This window comes from Grampus griseus (assembly GCF_964374135.1).
Source record: "Grampus griseus genome assembly, chromosome: 9".
NCBI lineage: Eukaryota > Metazoa > Chordata > Mammalia > Artiodactyla > Delphinidae > Grampus > Grampus griseus.
Genome location: NC_139003.1, coordinates 81,848,827 through 81,868,948, shown reverse-complemented (window position 1 = coordinate 81,868,948; position 20,122 = coordinate 81,848,827). Strand labels below are relative to the sequence as shown.

Sequence of the window (20,122 nt, the reverse complement as noted above, 5' to 3'; positions counted from 1 at the left end):
GCATGACAAAACTATGTGAAAACATAAGCATGTATTGAAGATTTTATCTAATGACGTTTAATTATAATAAAGCAAATAACAGAGCATTTCTACTTTGCCAAAGGGAGAAAGAAATCAAATGACTTGGCTAAGACTCTTCAGAAAATCAACAACAATTTTTGGAAAGAGAATGTGCAAAGGTATCTAAATCCTATGTATTCTGCCTGTGGCAGTTTATGTGAATGGGACACAGAAATTTTTTAAACAAAGAACAATTAAATCCGGTAATTACAACCACAGGATATAATCGTGGCAAAAGGCGAGACATGATCACATAACCACCAATGGGAAACCTCTACATTAGAGGATGAAAGAAAGTAGTTTAATTCATGCAAAATTATCGAAATCATAGCTTCAGGGGACCAAAAAAAAAGTGCCTTTTCCACTACATTATACTTCATTCTGCTATTGGTTCCCTAGAAAGCAATTGTAATGTACTCTTTTGAATGTTTCTTTCACATCTTTTCTGGATTTTTTTCCTTTTTGATTGTGGTCCAACAGATCCTGTGGGTAGCAAATATACTACTGTGAGCTCCTTTTGCCCATTTAAAATTTTCTCTTATAAGGTGAATTATGAAACTAAAACAATGAAACCCTGAGCTGAGTCACTCCTGGTCAGCACTCTTGTCAAAACACCCTCTGGTGAGACCCGGAGATCTGCACTCCAGAGTCTGCTGTGGTCCTGCCTTAAGCCAGGCTTTTTCAGAACTTTGTACCTGGACTGCTAAGAATCAATAAAATATAAAAATTTCATTTCCACACTTCTTCTTCCACAAGGAAGAAGTTTGAGACAAGAAGGTGAAATGACATCTAAGCTTCATTATAAACGTTAAATGACTTGTGCACATTAAAGAGCTGTTCCATGTATTTTTTATAATATTCAAGAATAATTTAATGTGTCAGTTTCAGAAAGTCATTTGTAGAAATCAATGTAGATTTATTCCTTGATTCTTTATATGGAATACATTTTATAAAAGTATTGCACACTGAACATTTACTGATATTTGTATCTGCCTTGATTTTTATTTCTGTGGTTATTTTTAATTAACAAAGATAACAGCCATTACTGGTGATTTATGCTTCTGGAATGTGCTGGCTAACCACTACCCTTTTGACGAGAATCTTTCTTTGGAAAAGCCCACATGGTACCTGGGAGCTACTCCAGACACTTGAATTATCATTATTTCAGCAGCCTGCTGAGAATTCTGCAGGTTGGATCCACTTTGAACAGGGCTTATTACTGAAATCCATCATGAAAAGTGTCAGGGTTCAATAATGAAAGCAAAGCAGGAAATTTTTACCCAGTCAGGAATTCCTAAGTTACAGTGTTTAAGAGTTCCAATCACTTTGCATTTACATTTCTTACTATGTGTCCAGCCGAGGATTCAAAACACCAATACCCTTTGTCTCCTTCTTGGATGCACTCAAAGTACATGAATTCAAAGACCAAATATTTAAGTTTTGGATTTTTTTAAGCACTCACTGTGGGATCTTTGCCAGCCATTTTGCACTCTTCAACTTTGATTGCAGATGCTGGCCAGAAAACCTGCTCAGAAAGGAAAATAAAGGTTGCATAATCTCACTTGTATATATGACAGCTCAGTACTCTTCATTTACTTTATGCTAACAGATTTCTTTAAGTTAATTCTATATTTATATTTCAAATTTCTTCTTTCATTTTATGAACTCAAGTTAATAAAGATTTTATTACTTTATTCTAAGAACTATGTTTTTGTTTCTTCCATGAATTTTTCCTTCAACAATTCTTTCTATAATATGTGCTCATTTACTAATGGTACAATTTTAAAATAAGGAAATTATTGATGTGCACCATATAATGTATATTTCCCTCCCTCTGATTTATAGTACACTTTTCACAACTGCTTATATCACAATGAATTTATGTTTATACTGCTATCTTGGGGATTTTTTGGTAAACTACACAGCTAGGCTGGTAAATTTACTGCAAACTAGGTACTTCAACAGCTAAAATAACCTGGATAAAGATTTTCTCTCTGACATACTGTGCTAGCATGCTAAGTCATTGCAGCCTTGGGTCAGGTCCGGTGGAGATGATTTTTTTTTTCATCCTGTAGCTTTTTTCATCCTGTAGCTAATTGTTAAAATAATAAATTCAGATGTGTTCTTGCTGTAATAAATTTATAATTAATTTACTTTTATTTCTTTACTTTAATGAAGCTCAATTTATTTCCTTGCTGTGACATAGAATGATAAATATAGTTAACCCTTGAACAACTCAGAGGTTAGGGACACTGACCCTATATTCCAGTTCCACATCCAAAGATTCAACCAACCATGTATCATGTAGTACTGTAGTATTTACAACCAAAACGAATCTGCATATAAGCGAAGCCATGCAGTTCAAATCCCTGTTGTATAGGCCACATTTTTTCAAAGAACACTGCATTTAATAATTGTGTTCTTTTCAAGGCCTTCTTGGTTTATGTACAGATGACAAGGTACGCTGTCCTTTAATCTGACCATTTTTCATGCTATACTCCATGCTTCTCCTTTTCCCTTTCGATGTATGTATACATGGGAAGTATTTTCTCACTTAGCTTCAAGTTTTAGATGGCTAAAAACTATGAAACTAGACATGGAGAAATGAATTGATTATATTTTCAGTCCTTGAAATAAGTAGTAATTTCCAACTATTTATTGATATATGACCTGTATTTTCTATTGTTCTAATGAAGTACATAATTTTTTCATTGTATTTGAAACTTTTAAAGAAAAAGACACCTAGGAATTTAGCATTGCCCTCATGAAAATGATAAACTTACACTCAAAGGTTCTTGACTTATGTTGTTAATATTCAAGGAAAGAATGTGATCTTTGCTGCCCACATATATCCGGTCCTGATCTTCATCCATTAATAATATCCTGTAGTCTAAAGGGTGGTGAGATAGGCTGAAGTATTCAGAGGTCTTGGTTTCTCGAAGCTCTGAAATAGTGAATAGCACAAGTGAAAACTGAGTATCTTGAGTCCATTATTTTAATGAAAATTATCTTATGGAAATATTTACCAAAAAGTCAAAATACATTTTCCTCCTACAATAAATTAATTTTAAAACAGTTATATTAGTGGATATTTTTATTTATTTCCTCTATGTTGAATTAAAACATAAATAAATCCATAAATGCAATGTTAAAGTTTATAGTAGTACTACTTGATTACAAAATTATTCACATTTTGCTAGGACCTCAACTCAGTTGTTTACTGTTTGTCATCAGCTCAAAGCTTGTTAAAATAAATCACCCAAAAAAATATAGCAAGTGATTAGATTGAACAAAAAACAAAAGCAATGATGGTATGAATGTCTTCCTAGACTCTCTTAATATTTTATTGTTGGACTTCAATACGTTCATCATTTTAGGGTTGTTGTTTCCTACCCTGAATATTTACCTCACTTCCTCAACATAATTCTAACTAGTTTAATAAATTTTTCTATAAATTACTTGGATTGTGTTCAGGAAAAAAGTTCGCCTCTGCTAGACCAGAGGTTGTTGCTGAAGTAGGAAAAAATATTCAAGAGCTCAGAACATGAGAGAGAATATAAAATGCAACAAATGTCACTAAAGGTGGGAGAAGACACATTCTCCTTTGATTTTGCCTAAAATCCAGGGTGTTTAATAAAGCTTGCTTTTCATCCAGTGGAGGAGATTCATGGCTGCATAATTTTCCTGTAAAACATCATTTGTAGGGTGCTGATTGGGTGCAGAATAGATATTCAACAAATACCTCATGAATAAATAACTCTCCAGTGAAATACACAGATTAAAGAAGTAAAATATGACTGAGTTTGTGGCATCTGGGGCTCAGTCACTGGAGTCTGAATGCTGGCTCTACAATTTCATTTATATATATACTTGGCCAGTGCCTTTATCCCTCTAGACGCCAGTGTCTTCATCTTTAAAGTCAGGATAATAATAGTCCCTACATCATAGGGGTATTGTGAGGTTTAAATTGTTAATATACATCAAGAGCTTAAAAGAGTACCTGTCTCACAGTGACATGGATTACATGGGTTACCTATTATTATGACTTGGGACAAGACTTCAAGCTTCAGCCAGACAAGTAAGAAGAACAATTCTTTACACAGGGAGAAAATATGGAAGACTAAATTGTCTGATTTATATGTATTAATATATTTAGTATTTCTTTTTGTCACATGTAGAATCTACTCAAATTATTTGAGCAGGACAGTAAAATAATAAACCATATTTAAGAATAATAATTTGGTGTGCAGGATAATTTTGGGGCATGTGAGACTGGAAAACTAAGAGATGCTCTTCCAGATATGATGATGATAAAGACCTGATTTGCCAGAAATAGAAAGGAAGAGAGGAGTTGACGTGAGGGTCACTTAAAGGATTTGGAATGATTTTATATGAAGTTGGTCTTTGGGTAAAAGGAAGAGGTAATTATCTTCCAAAGATGTAAACTGAGAACAGGTTAAATGAACATGGCCTTTACTAATTTTGAGAGATTCAAAAAGGAAATTTCTTTGGTAAAGAGATTACTTGAGTGTTGATAGATTAAATTCAAGTAAAAGTGGAAATGTCCCACAAGCATGTAAAATTAGATAACTAATTTGTCATTAAAAATATCAAATCTGCAGGGAGAGATTTCCAGTTCTTCTCATGGATGATATGAAGCTCAGAGAGTAGACAGCTCTGAGGAAGCTCTGAGGAACAGTAAGTCTAAAGTGAAAAGCAAAACACAGAGATGCATTGATCATTAGATTCAAAAAGAGTATCTCTGTAATTGAAACTCAAAGTGAGGCATGATGTACAGGCAGCAGTGGAGAGAGTACAGAATTGGAGTCAGACAGTTCTGAGTTGAAATCCCAGTTTCATCACTTACTAATCTGTTAGTTTAAAAAAACTACCTTGTTTCCCCCAGGTTTCGATTTTCTCATCTATAAATTGGTTATGTTAACACATAGCTCAAAGGATGTTCCACCAGCACACAGTAGAAGATCAGTGTGCTCCTTTTGGCAGGAGAGATTACTGACCCTCTGTCTAACAGATATTTTCTTTCTCTTTCCTGTTGGCAGGGAACCATATGCCAACCATAGTGGATCCCCCAGCAAGAGAGTGACTAAAAATATGACCATGTGACTAGTTCTGGCCGATGAGATTTAGAGGGAAGTCTTCTGCAAGGTTACTAGAAGAGGTTTCTTGGGTCTTAAAAATGGCACAAAAAAGAGGTGATTTCTTTTTCTGCCTCTGGACATTGGTAAGTGAGAATATAATACTTTCAGCAGTTGCTGCTACCAAAAAGATTGCTATCTGAGAATGGCAAGCAGAAATTTAGGAAAAATGCTGAGTTCTATAAGAAATCATTCAATGTCTACACTAACCCTACAACTGTTCTACTACAGGATTACTTCTGTTATATATGATTTTTTTAAAAAAAATCCTTGCTTTTTTTTAGGCACCTTGAATTGAGGTTTTCATTTCCTGTTGTTTAAACCCTTACTAACTGATCATATCTGATAATATCTCTCCAGTGTTCACAGCCACTAACACCTTCTCACTCTTTCTACCATGGTTTGTTTAGTCTGGCTATTTAAAAAAAAACAAAATTTTTTTTTTTTTTTTTTTTTGCCTTCTCTTCCCAATGTATATTGAAATAAAACCAAGAGTGTGAACTGGGCTGGGAAAACAGTCTCAACTAAATTTTACTTGCAAGTAACAAACAATGGCAGTTCTCCTCTTTACCTGTTTCGTTAGAAAATAATCAATTTCTTGCATTAATTCAAATACCAGAGGGAGCAATAACTGCATTAACTTAAGACCTTTCTGGTCCAAGGATTTTATCTCTTTTTCTGGGCCATAAAGCTATCTTCAAATTTAATTACCTATAGCTCATTGATAGCTGACAGCTGTTAACCAAGGAAGATTTACTTTAGAAGTGCCTCTGTTAGAAGCCTAGAAGCTAAGGCTATTTTTTTTAAATGCTATTTAAATTGCTGGTAGTTAGCCATAGCTGAACTCTGGGGCTTGGGAAAAACAAAAAAATCAAAATGAACCTTTTTTTTTTCTTAAGGAATAAAGAGATGAGTTCAAAGCATCCAGGATTTTTATCTATAAAGAGAATGACTGAATAATCCATCATTTTTGGTTTAATGCAGATCCAACTTAAGTCAATGAATGATTCAATAATTTGGCTACAGTTAGAGAAAATGACTGATTTAATGATTTGGTTACAGCGAGAGAAGGAACTCACAATTATTGGTCTCTCATCTAAACAAGTCACAGAATGGCACTGTCCTACATTTCTTTACATCTTAATAATTATGTCATTCTTTTCACAGCATTGGAGGTACAGCTAGTTGAGCTGTTTCTCCGGACATGCTCAACTGACTGAGAAGGAACTTTGAGAGTATGCAGTATTAGAAAATGCAGCGGCCCCACAAAGGGCAGTGTAGGTCTCTAAATCCTTGGGAAAATGTCCTGGGAAACAGTATTAAAAAAAATACTACATGCTTCTATCCTGAAATCCACATTATTGTAGCGTTCTAGGGTGGAAAATTACTGTAATGTCTTCCATGGCAGTGCTCCCTGAGGGAAAATTTGTAGCATGATATGCTTACCTGAAATTCATGTATTGACATGGGCTTACCTTTGTATGGAAACTATTGTGAGCCTTGAGAATTTAACCAGGGCTGGGAGAAAAATAAGTTCCCCCTAAGTATAAACCCTCACAATATAAGCTTCTGGGACCACTTGAATATAGCCAACACACTGCTATAGCAATTACAACATAGTTTAATATACAGAATATATTGTCTGTAATTAACACTCTATCCCTAACCATATTAAGAATTAACCTTTGTTCTCTGTTAGTGATCTTAAGATTTCTGAGGTGACTAAGTCAGTGAGAACTTATTAATGTGCTCGAAAATGTGATCTTGGTGGAGAGTCTAGAGTTCTCTTTTATGAATAATATATATCTGTTAAACTACTGATTAGGGAACACATTCCCTCAGAATACTATATTATCTTTGGCCTTTTATAAGTTTCAAAAACAAGCAAAAGATTACCTGATTGAAAATCAATCCCCAGGGGTCTCTTTATGAGAAGCATATGCAATGGTGGCTTATTAATTATATTTAAAGTTCATGATGTGCTATTAATTAATTAAATTTTTTTGGCATTACTTCAATATTTTATTTTTAGGGACCACAAGATGAGTTAAGAAGTTCTGGAAAATATTGGAGAGGCAGGATCCCTATCACAAAGGCTTTGAGTACCAACATAAGAGGCTGCTACTTTGTTCTAAGGACATTTGTGAGCCTTGGGAAGCTACAAAGCAGGAAAGCAACAAGGTCATCTTCTGCCATCAGACACTATTTATTAAACAGCAAAATTAATGAAGACCAAGTGTCTACCACACCTGAAGACTGTCCCATCCCCAGGGCCCCTGCTGTGAAGGTTGTCACAGAGAGAGAAAGCATGGTTTGGAAATCAAGGGATGTTAATGTCATGGGCCCTGTCACAGAGCAGCTACTCAGAATAGATGTGTGGAAGGAGTGCAGGAATAACCAAGTGAGTGAGTGTGCCCCAGAGGCTGTGGAGAAAAGGGAACCCTCTTGCACTGTTGGTGCCAATGTAAATTGATACAGCCACTATGGAGAACAGTATGGAGGTTCCTTAAAAAAACTAAAAATAGAACTACTATATGACCCAGGAATCCCACTACTGGGCTTTTACCCTGAGAAAACCATAATTCAAAAGGACACATGTACCCCGATATGCTATTAATTTATATATTCAATACATCTTTATTAAGCCCTTATCAAGGCAGGCTAGACATCTGCTCACAAAACAGGACACTAATATGAACATACCAGGCCCCTACGACAATTCCAAATCTTGACTTACATTCTGTTATTTTGTTTGGCTAAGCCCACCATGACAGTTTCCTCACCATAAACCTCAGCTCTCCCTCTGGCAGAATGCACACCTACAGATTTTAAAGTAAATCCTTAGCATGTCTTTTACTTTGGAGACATTGCTACTGACAGGATAATTTCCTCTCCTGAATGTCTTATCTCAGAAGAATTTTAAGTAGAGTGGGCTTAAATGACCCATCCTCTCCCTGAGGCTCACTATCTTGAAAGTGGCTTAGAAACTGAACTTCACCTATCCCTTTAGGACAAACAGGCAGATAAAGATAAGACCAGTGAAACTTCAGCAGGCTGACACTGCAGTTCCTAATTCCTAAGGCAAAGAGACACCAGAAGGAATGTAGTAAAAGCACATTTGCTCAAAAATAATAGACCCAAATAGCTACCACTTGTGGGTCTAACAGCAGAAGTAACTGTGCTAGGTGCTTAAAACACCTGTTTAATTTGCATTTAAAACCCCTTTGTTAGGCTTTAATATCATTCCTGTTCCACATTTAAGGAAACCAAAATTCAGTTCATTTGAGCAATCTAACCAAGATCACATAGGAAAGAAAAGAAGAGGCTAGAGCCAGGATTCAAAGCAAGGTGGGTTCCTTAATCTGTGAACTCTATAAGACACCCTTTTGTTTTTCAAATAAGACGGACAATTTAAACACTTATTTATTGGGTTTTTACTATGTTCTTGACCTGCCCATGAGTCTGTGCAGTGCCAAATATAGTATAAGAAATGCCTCAGTCTCTCAAATTTTTTCTTTGCCAATTTGAGGAGCAGGGGGTGAGGTGGGGTGGGGAGAGGAGAACATACTCCAAACAAATTGAGAATAATCAAATTCTCAGTGATGCTCTTCTCATTAAATCATCAGATCAAGTCCAAGAAAAGCTGCATGAGAGTGAGATCAGAGAGTCAGATATAGCTTCATGTAAGAGGTAAATGGTTCCACATTTTCTATGTTTTTGATGGATGGGCATGATTGGCTAAATGGAAGCAAACTGCCAAATGGATGAAAGAAAGAAAAAGGAAAACAGTTCTATTCAGTGAGTCTGGCCAGAGAAGGACAACAGTGAATACAGAATGTATCTCCCAGGCACTGCATCAGAGGGCAAATTAACCAATATATAAGAGCTTTTAAAGATGATTCTCATCCTGGCTTGCCACAAACAGCCCAGCTTTGGGCTGTTTTACCAGTGTAATTATCAATAGTGCCCCCTTTACACTCTCAAAAGATTCATGGTTTAAATGATTATTCTAATTTTAAGCTTTCTCTTCCTGTCTTGAATGATTTTCCATTACTTTTAGAACAAAATCCAAAATTCTTAACATGGCCTTTGAGGCCTGCTATAATCTGGCTCAAGATTACCTCACTAGAAAATCTCAATCATCACTATTTGGATATTTTGTTTGTGTTCTCACCCTTCTGACCTTTTCACATCTTCAAACTTGCCTTCCTCCTTTCTGCCTTAGGGTCTTTGTACATTTTATTCCTCTTGCTGAGAGGACTTTTCCTGCCTTTTTCTAACTCCTACTCATAACTCAAGCAGTAATTTCGATGTAATTTAAATTGGACTGCTTCATAAAGGCTTTGTTGATCAGGTCTCTTGATGTCAGGTCTCAGATCTGCTGAGATTTGCTCGATTTCCCTTTGAATTTTCTCTTCTCTTAAAGGCTGCCTGAAAGATCATTTGAAATGGTTTAAAATGCCATGGATTGGGGGGTGGGGGACTATACTGTATGACTTGCTAAGGCCCACACTGTTTTCTGTAGAGTTTTGCATCTGAAACTGCCTCAAAATATGAGACAAAGTTCTTTGTTCGTTCACACTCTCTCCCTTTATTCTGTTATATTGAGTTTTATGATCTTTTAATTTTAATGAATTAAAAATTATGACCATGGATCCACCAGAGGGCAGAGAGCAGAAATAAGAAGAATTACAATTCTGCAGCGTGTGGAAGGAAAACCACATTCACAGAAAGATAGACAAAATGAAAAGGCAGAGGACTTTGTACTAGATGAAGGAACAAGATAAAACCCCAGAAAAACAACTAAATGTAGTGGAGATAGGCAACCTTGTAGGAAAAGAATTCAGAATAATGATAGTGAAGATGATCCAGGACCTCAGAAAAAGATGGAGGAAAAGATTGAGAAGATGGAAGAAATGTTTAACAAAGACCTAGAAGAATTAAAGAACAAACAGAGATGAACAATACAAGAACTGAAATGAAAAATACACTAGAAGGAATCAATAGCTGGGTAACTGAGGCAGAAGAACGGATAACTGACCAGGAAGACAGAATGGTGGAAATCACTGCCACAGGATGGAATAAAGAAAAAGGAATGAAAAGAAATGAAGACAGCCAAGGAGACCTCTGGGACAACATTAAATGCAACAACATTCACTTTATAGTGGTCCCAGAAGGAGAAGAGAGAGAGAAATGACCTGAGACAATATTTGAAGAGATTATAGTTGCAAACTTCCCTAACATGGGAAGGGAAATAGCCACCCAAGTCCAGGAAGAACAGAGAATGCCAGGCAGCATAAACCCAAGGAGAAACACACCGAGACACACAGTAATCAAACTGACAAAAATTAATGACAAAGAAAAATTATTGAACGCAGCAAGGGAAAAATGACAAATAACATACAAAGGAACTCCCATAAGGTTAACAGCTGATTTCTCAGCAGAAACTCTACAAGCCGGAAGGGAGTGGCACGATACATTTAAAGTGATGAAAGGGAAGAACCTACAACCAGGATTACTCTACCTGGCAAGGATCTCATTCAGGTTTGATGGAGAAATCAAAAGTTTACAGACAAGCAAAAGCTAAGAGAATTCAGCACCACCAAACCAGTTCTACAACAAATGCTAAAGGAACTTCTCTAAGTGGGAAACAAAAGAGGAGAAAAGGACCTACAAAAACAAACCCATATCAATTAAGAAAATGGTCATAGGAACATACATATCAATAATTACCTTAAATGTGAAGGGATTAAATGCTCCAACCAAAAGACATAGTCTCACTGAATGGATACAAAAACAAGACCCATATATATGCTGTCTGGAAGAGACCCACATCAGACCTAGGGACACATATAGACTGAAAGTGAGGGGATGGAAAAAGATATTCCATGCAAATGAAATCAAAAGAAAGCTGGAGTAGCAATACTCATATCAGATAAAATAGACTTTAAAATAAAGAATGTTACAAGAGACAAGGAAGGACACTACATAATGATCAAGGGATCAACCCAAGAAGAAGATATAACAATTAAAAATATATATATAAAAAAAAAAAATATATATATATATATATATATATACCCGTAGGAGCACCTCAATACAACTGCTAACACCTATAAAAGAGGAAATTGACAGTAACACAATAATAGTGGGGGACTTTAACACCTCACTTACACCAATGGACAGATCATCCAGACAGAAAACTAATAAGGAAACACCAGCTTTAAATGACACAATAGACGAGATAGATTTAATTGATGTTTATAGGACATTCCATCCAAAAACAGCAGATTACACTTTCTTCTCAAGTGCACATGGAACACTCTCCAGGATAGATCACATCTTGGGTCACAAATCAAGCCTCGGTAAATTTAAGAAAACTGAAATTATAACAAGCATCTCTTCCAACCACAACACTATAAGATTAGAAATCAATTACAGGGGGAAAAAACATAAAAAACACAAACACATGGAGGTTAAACAATACGTTACTAAACAACAAAGAGATCACTGAAGAAATCAAAGAGGAAATCAAAAAATACCTGGAGACAAATGACAATGAAAACATGATGATCCAAAACGTATGGGATGAAGCAAAAGCAGTTCTAAGAGGGAAGTTTATAGCAATACAAGCCTTTATAGCAATACAAGCCTATCTCAAGAAACAAGAGAAATCTCAAATAAACAGTCTAACCTTACACCTAAAGGAACTAGAGAAAGAAGAACAAACAAAACCCAAAGTTGGTAGAAGGAAAGAAATCATAAAGATCAGAGCAGAAATAAATGAAGTAGAACCAAAGAAAACAATAGCAAAGATCAATAAAACTAAAAGCTGGTTCTCTGAGAAGATTAACAAAATCGATAAACCTCTAGCCAGACTCATCAAGAAAAACAGGGAGAGGACTCAAATCAATAAAATTAGAAATGAAAAAGGAGAAGTTACAATGGACACCACAGAAATACAAAGCATCCTAAGAGACTACTACAAGCAACTCTATGTCAATAAAATGGACAACCTGGAAGAAATGGACAAATTCTTAGAAAGGTATAACCTTCCAAGACTGAACCAGGAAGAAATAGAAAATATGAACAGACCAATCACAACTAATGAAATTGAAACTGTGATTAAAAATCTTCCAAAACACAAATGTCCAGGACTGGATGGCTTCACAGGTGAATTTTATCAAACATTTAGAGAAGAGCTAACACCCATCCTTCTCAAACTCTTCCAAAATATTGCAGAGGAAGGAACACTCTCAAACTCATTCTATGAGGCCACCATCACCCTGATACCAAAATCAGACAAAGATACTACAAAAAAAGAAAATTACAGACCAATATCACTGATGAATATAGAGGCAAAAATCCTCAACAAAATACTAGCAAACAGAATCCAACAACACACTAAAAAGATCATACATCATGATCAAATGGGATTTATCCCAGGGAGGCAAAGATTCTTCAATATATGCAAATCAATCAATGTGATAAACCATGTAAACAAACTGAAGAATAAAAACCATATGATCATCTCCATAAATGCAGAAAAAGCTTTTGACAAAATTCAACACCCAGTTATGAAAAAACTCTCTAGAAAGTGGGCATAGAGGGAACCTACCTCAGCATAATAAAGACCATATATGACAAACCCACAGCAAACATCATTCTCAATGGTGAAAAACTGAAAGCATTTCCTCTAAGATCAGGAACAACACAAAGATGTCCACTCCCACCACTATTATTCAACATAGTTTTGGAAGTCCTAGCCACGGCAATCAGAGAAGAAGAAGAAATAAAAGGAATACAAATTGTAAAAGAAGTAAAAGTGTCACTGTTTGCAGATGACATGATACTATACATAGAGAATCCTAAAGATGCCACCAGAAAACTACTAGAGCTAATCAATGAATTTGGTAAAGTTGCAGGATACAAAATTAATGCACAGAAATCTCTTGCATTCCTATACACTAACAATGGAAGATCAGAAAGAGAAATTAAGGAAACTCTTCCATTCACCATTGCAACGAAAAGAGTAAAATACCTAGGAATAAACCTAACTAAGGAGGTAAAAGATCTGTACTCAGAAAACTATAAGACACTGATGAAAGAAATCAAAGATGACACAAACAGATGGAGAGATATACCATGTTCTTGGATTAGAAGAATCAATATTGTGAAAATGACTACACTAACCAAAGCAACCTACAGATTCAATGCAATCCCTAGCAAATTACCAATGGCATTTTTAACAGAATTAGAACAAAAATCTTAAAATTTGTATGGAGACACAGAAGACCCCAAATAGCCATAGAAGTCTTGAGGGAAAAAAAACTGAGCTGGAGGAATCAGACTCCCTGACTTCAGACTATACTACAAAGCTACAGTAATCAAGACAATATAGTACTGGCACAAAAACAGAAATATAGATCAATGGAACAGGATAGAAAGCCCAGAGATAAACCCACGCACCTATGGTCAACTAATCCATGACAAAGGAGGCAAGGATATAAAATGGAGAAAAGGCAGTCTCTTCAATAAGTGGTGCTGGGAAAACTGGATAGCTACATGTAAAAGAATGAAATTAGAACACTCCCTCACACCATACACAAAAATAAAGTCAAAATGGATTCGAGACCTAAATGTAAGACCAGACACTATAAAACTCTTAGAGGAAAACATAGGAAGAACACTCTTTGACATAAATCACAGCAAGATCTTTTTGATCCACCTCCTAGAGTAATGGAAATAAAGTAAAAAATAAACAAATGGGACCTAAAGAAACTTAAAAGCTTTTGCAAAGCAAAGGAAACCATAAACAAGATGAAAAGACAACCCTCAGAATGGGAGAAAATATTTGCAAATGCATCAACGGACAAACGATTAATCTCCAAAATATATAAACAGGTCATGCAGCTCAGTATTAAAAAACCAAACAACTCAATCAAAAAATGGGCAGAAGTCCTAGACATTTCTCCAAAGAAGACATACAGATGGTCAAGAACCACAAGAAAAGCTGCTGAATATCACTAATTATTAGAGAAATGCATATCAAAACTACAGTGAGGTATCACCTCACAGCAGTTAGAATGGGCATCATCAGAAAATCTACAAACAACAAATGCTGGAGAGGGTGTGGAGAAAAGGGAACCCTCTTGCACTGTTGGTGGGAATGTAAATCGATACACTATGTACATCTCCACTATGGAGAACAGTATGGAGGTTCCCTAGAAAGCTAAAAATAGAATTACCATATGACCCAGCAATCCCACTACTGGGAAACCATAATTCAAAAAGACACATGCACCCCAATGTTCATTGTAGCGCTATTTACAATAGCCTGGTCATGGAAGCAACCTAAAAGCCTATTGACAGACAAATGGATAAAGATGTGGTACATATATACAATGGAATATTACTCAGCCATAAAAAGGAACGAAATTGGGTCATTTGTAGAGACATGGATGGATCTAGAGACTGTCATACAGAGTGAAGTAAGTCAGAAAGAGAAAAACAAATATCATATATTAACGCATATATGTGGAATCTAGACAAATCATACAGACGAACTGGTTTGCAGGGCAGAAATAGAGACACAGATGTAGAGAACAAACGTATGGACACCAGTGGGGGAAAGTGGTGGCAGGGTTGGTGGTGGTGGGATGAATTGGGAGATTGGGATTGACATATATACACTAATATGTATAAAATAGATAACTAGTAAGAACCTGTTGTATATAAAATAAATAAAATTCAAAAAATAAATTATGAGCATGAACCAATAAAGTGAGAAAAAAAATGCTATCCAATTTTTTAAATTAAGGTTTTCATGATAATAATTTATTACTATTAAAAGGTAAGGTGTATGGGGAGAAAGGCCCAGTTTTGGAATGAGCCAACTGGGGCTGAAGTTCTTGTTTCATCATTTGTTGATACAGGGTTTCGTTTGCCCCCATTCACCCAATCACTCCCCCCCTTCTATTTCCCCCCACCTTAAGTCTTACATCTACAAAATAAAAGGAGGAATGAGATTATTTATTAACCAGAATGATCTCCAATGTTCCCTGCAGCAATAAAAATGTCCATGAAAATAATTCCTTTTTAACTGTTTATAAGTTTTATCTACTATTGTAAAATATCTGTAAAGCTAATGTAATCCTTCATATTACTATAAAAATGATAAGAAGAAAGGACTTCTCTAAAAATCTATCTTAGCAATATGTAATACACAGTAATACAACTGTGTCCTTTCTGGAAAAGAAGCTAAGCCAAAAACCAGGCTTTTTTTCTCCCTACCTAAAGCATATTCCATTTGTGTTGTGTGATTCAATCAACCAGAGAATTATAAATTCTGACTTCCCTTCCTCTAAGCTGACTTGGGAGACATGAAAGCTGGCTTCAAAGATGTTAGATGCCAGGAATTCCCTGGTGGTCCAGTGGTAGGACTCCGTTCTTCCACTGCAGGGGACATGGGTTCCATCCCTGGTGAGGGAACTAAGATCCTGCATGCCATGAGGCACGGCCCAAAACCAAACCAAACGCAATCAAAACCAAAAGTGAATCACTCTGCTGTATACCTGAAATTAACACAACATTGTAAACCAACTATACTTCAATAAAATTCAATTAAAAAGAATAAAAATTAAAAAAAATTCTAAAAAAAAAAAGATGTTAGATTCCAATCTTTGGCTGCATGTATGTGGCAAATGGTGGCTGGAGTCTATCTCAGAATATGGAGAATATACAATTAGGGGATAGCTAAGATGTCTTGAGAGTCTTTAAATTAGAAGGAAGTAACTTCTGGAAAGTAGAACCAAATCTGAACCTATTGCTAAGCTGTAGAGGATAGCATGGATGAGCTGAGCTGTCATTACCATTGACATTCCTACTGTCAGGAAGACCGCAGCTTCAGAGTGTCCACTTAAGATGTAAACAAGGGAGATAAACTTGTGGAGGAGGAAACACTTCATCTGACACCTCCTTTCTAGAGCTCTTGACACTTCTGGAAAAGCTGCTTTGGGGCAAGTTATTCAAAAACAGTGGGTCCAAGGTAAGAACAGTAGGTAAGGAGACAATACCTCAGACTCAGCTGTTTGCAGTGGGGAGAGGTGAAGAGCTCACATGTTGTATCACGCCAGCAAAATCCCAGGGCAGAGAGAATACAATAGACCCCACTCCCCCACTCTAATCCCCCATGTGAACCATTCCCCACACAAACCATCATATGGAAAGATTCTTATAGTAGCATTTAACACTTGTCTATCACAACATTTATACTATTTATTGATTTTCTATGCTTTCAATAAAACTTTCTTTGGATACCCTGTGGCCCTCCAGTGGGAACTTCTAGTTAGCAAACTTGATTAGAGCAAGAGTAGTAGGAGTTACCTTGTGCTGAGTGAGGTCTCTTGTCCCATCTCACCCCCATAAAGTTCTCTGACCCTTCATGCCAGTTCCCTATGATATAAAGCTTACATTTAAAAAAAATACAGCAGGCTCTTCACAAAATTAAAGTATTCTTTGAGGTATATATTTATTCAATCATTCAATAGATAGTAAATGAGCCAGAGGCCAGTTAAAAGATGAAAATTCTTGGTGTTTCCCTTCAAAATGGATAGTCATCGATGGAGGTACACAAACAATTGCAGTACAAGAAGATGACTCAGGAAATTAAGGGGACATTGAGGAAGGAAGATTAAGTCTTTCTGGAAATAACAAGAAAATCTTAAAAAGAAGGAAGCACTTGACGTTATTTCTTCATTCAACAAATCTTAGTTGAGCCACTCTATTCAATTAATACACAGAAATAAATGCACAAAGTATGGTAAAAGACAAGATAAGTGCTTAAAGCAAGGGCAGCTGCTTTACATCAGGGGTCAGAAAAAGCTTCTGTGAGTGTCATATAAGCTGTGACCTGAAGGATAAACATGACTTAATAAAGAGATAAGCATTTTCCAGGGAGAAAAAAGAGCTTGTGTTGAAACACTGAGATGAAAGATTCAAATATGTTTAGAAGTTTTTAGAGTTGATAAGAAAGAGGATTTGGGGGGGCAGAATCAGGGAATCAACCAACACGCAAAAATGCAAACTTCTCGGTTGTCACACAAGTAACCTGTAAAGATGCAAATTCCTTGTATATCAAACCAAAGTGCTTGAATTTTTTCAAAGTTGCTTGGGGCACCAGTGAAAAAATCTGAGAAAGTACATTACGTGATAACTTGCAAGTTTTACAAAGACTATTCTACTATTAAAGGGTTTTCAAGAGTGAGATTATTTTATGACACAATATTAAGTGAATAAAGTAGAATAAAACATTTTGTATAACTAAACTATAAGATGCCTGCATAGATGCATGGACAGAAGTCTTGGAAAAAATTCAACTTATTAACATTCTTCTTCATGATGTGTTAAATTAGAAATAAGAAACCGATAATACTGATGGCTCAATTCAACATTCTGTCAGTTTAAAGAACAGTAATTACTCTTTAATCAAGAATCAGGCTGTGCAAACTTTCTCTACAGACCTCTATGATTTAAATGTATTCTCATACCAGAATCTGGTTGCACTACATATAACAAAATGTTGAACTAGACAAGGAAAGAAATACCAATTATCACTAACTGGAAAACAGCTATATATTGCCAAAATTTTTCTATCTCTAGATTCTTTCAGAATGATGGAAGACCACCCACAACTTCCAGTAAAACAGAGTATTTGGAAATTAACAATCCAGCTCCTCCCACTACCAAAATTCTTGAACTTTGCTTTCACTTGATGCATCTCTAAACCCATTTTCATTTGCACACAGGAAAAAAATACAATAAACTGTATACCACAAAATCTCAAATCTAAAGAACCAGACTTTATGAAAAAAGAAATACAGAGATGTTTTCCTAAAGAGACAGCTATTTTATCTAAACATTATTTAATTCAACATGACTCACTGTTTAGCCAAGTTACTGCTTTTGGCTTCAAAACAAAGAAACACATTTGGGAAAATGTAGAGGACAGTGGAGACATGTTCATTTCACTTTAAACACATTCATCAGTCATTCAATGCAGAAGCTCCCTTTTCTCTTTTTTTCTTGTTTCTCTCTCCCCTAACACTGTCTAAAATACAAGGTCAGTGACTGCAGTGCTCAGCTGCTGGAGAGGAGATTTTTAAACAGTCCTTGGGAGTGTGCCTCTACATAGTAATAGAGCTACCCTTTGATTCTTTTCAAGAGAAGCACAAAGGATCCAACCATGTTTCCTGCAGCTTTGAAAAGCCCAAGACTCATCGTATATACAATGGCTTTTCAATGTATATGTAAGAGGTTTCTCTTTACTTCATCCTAGATTGGGAAACCATTTGTTTCCAAATTTAACGTGATCCCATTTTGAGAAGGAGTAGATGCAGCCTCACTCAATTTTTCAAACTAGAAGATCAGTGTTGTACTTTTCTGCTTTTGCTCTGGGACATAATATTTATCATTCCTGCAGGCACTTCAAGGAGAATAGCAGAATATGGACTCAAAGCTTATTTATTTTACAAAATGCTGTTGCTTCCATCAGGTAAGAATTAGCCAAGGCTGTCACTTTAATTTTCAGGGTACAAGTAAAATCTTTTGGTGGAAATAAGGCACACTTAAACAAGGAAGTGACAAGCTATTAAAAACCAAAAGTTTGACCTGAGTATTAACAGCTCACGGTCGCCTATTTAATGTGGAGGGAAGTTTCATTCTACTGACTTATAGCCATTTTTATCCCTGAATCTCAAAAAGCAAAACACATTTTATTAGGCAAAATGACAGGTGTAGATAGTTGGAATGATGTTATTTGAGGGATTTCACATTACACAATTCAAGTGACTTAGCAAGACAGTCAAACAAGCCACTTTACGCTCTAAAACTAGAAGAGTGGATAAACAGGTTTTAGTTAGGCATTTGCCTTTGGTTTATCTCATCAAAGACATACAAGTTGTACTTCCCTAATTTTAAAACTTTGCAACCTTAATTACTCATAAATAATGAACGTACAAACAACCAAGATTGTCTTTTAACATCCAAGTGGAAAATTAATTCAAGTTAGTACAATTCAAGTCTCAAAATAGTTTTAACCTAAGATATACAGATAATTAACATAAAACTCTGTTTTTTCTTTACCAATGCATTTTTCTGGAATAGTGGTGTTTCGAAACAGAGACATCTATACTCAAATTTTGGCACTGCATCTAACTACATGGCTTTAGGTAAGTAACTTAAATTATTAGTGCCTGAGTGTCCCCACCTGAATGATGGAATATGAATACCTATCTCAGGGGACAATTGTGCTAACAGAAAGAGAAAATAGGTGTGAAGCACCTGGAGCATAATAGCTATCACTCATAGCTGTTAGTTTCTGTGCTAAGACTGGAGTTTCAATTTTAAACAGGGTATTTGTGCACTGTCATAGCTTTGGGGCATTACCCTGCAGTTATTTTCTGAGTTAATCCTACTAAATAAAGTTTGTTGAATTAACATCTAATTTGTATTGAAGTGCAATCTGTGCACCAATAAAATGTTATAATGTTTCAAAATTCTAGCAAAAACAGTTCTCAGATTCCAACACAAAAGTAAATGATTTTTGTAGAATACAATTTTTCTTGATCTTTTTCCAGTCTGCCTTTCTTAACTTACCACTCACGCTACCTACTATCTATTGAGAACATACAAAGTACCCAATTTACTAAGAAAAGTTTACACTGTTTCACTTAGTCCTCACAACAATCCTATTAACTGGTCCTACTGTTTTCTGCATTAAACATACAGAAAAAAATTTTGGATGAATCTTGGGTAACTTTCTCAAGTTTTGAATGTAAGTCTGTATGACCCAAAGTCCATGTTCTCTGGTAATTCAAGGAGGATAAGAATACTCGGCAGGAGAACTT

The 20,122-nt window shown here is 35.8% G+C and overlaps 1 protein-coding gene across 2 annotated transcripts in view; it reads right to left on the bottom strand.

Moving 5' to 3' along the window:
- SEMA3C (semaphorin 3C) overlaps positions 1 to 20,122 on the bottom strand; it is a 186,654-nt gene that overhangs the window by 90,145 nt on the left and 76,387 nt on the right. For both annotated transcript variants that reach the window (XM_082661526.1, XM_082661525.1), the window contains 2 exons: positions 2,844 to 3,004; positions 1,523 to 1,585 (listed from right to left, as the gene is read on the bottom strand). In XM_082661526.1, the coding sequence (XP_082517652.1) occupies positions 1,523 to 1,585; positions 2,844 to 3,004 (224 nt within the window). The remainder of the gene's footprint in view (positions 1 to 1,522; positions 1,586 to 2,843; positions 3,005 to 20,122) is intronic.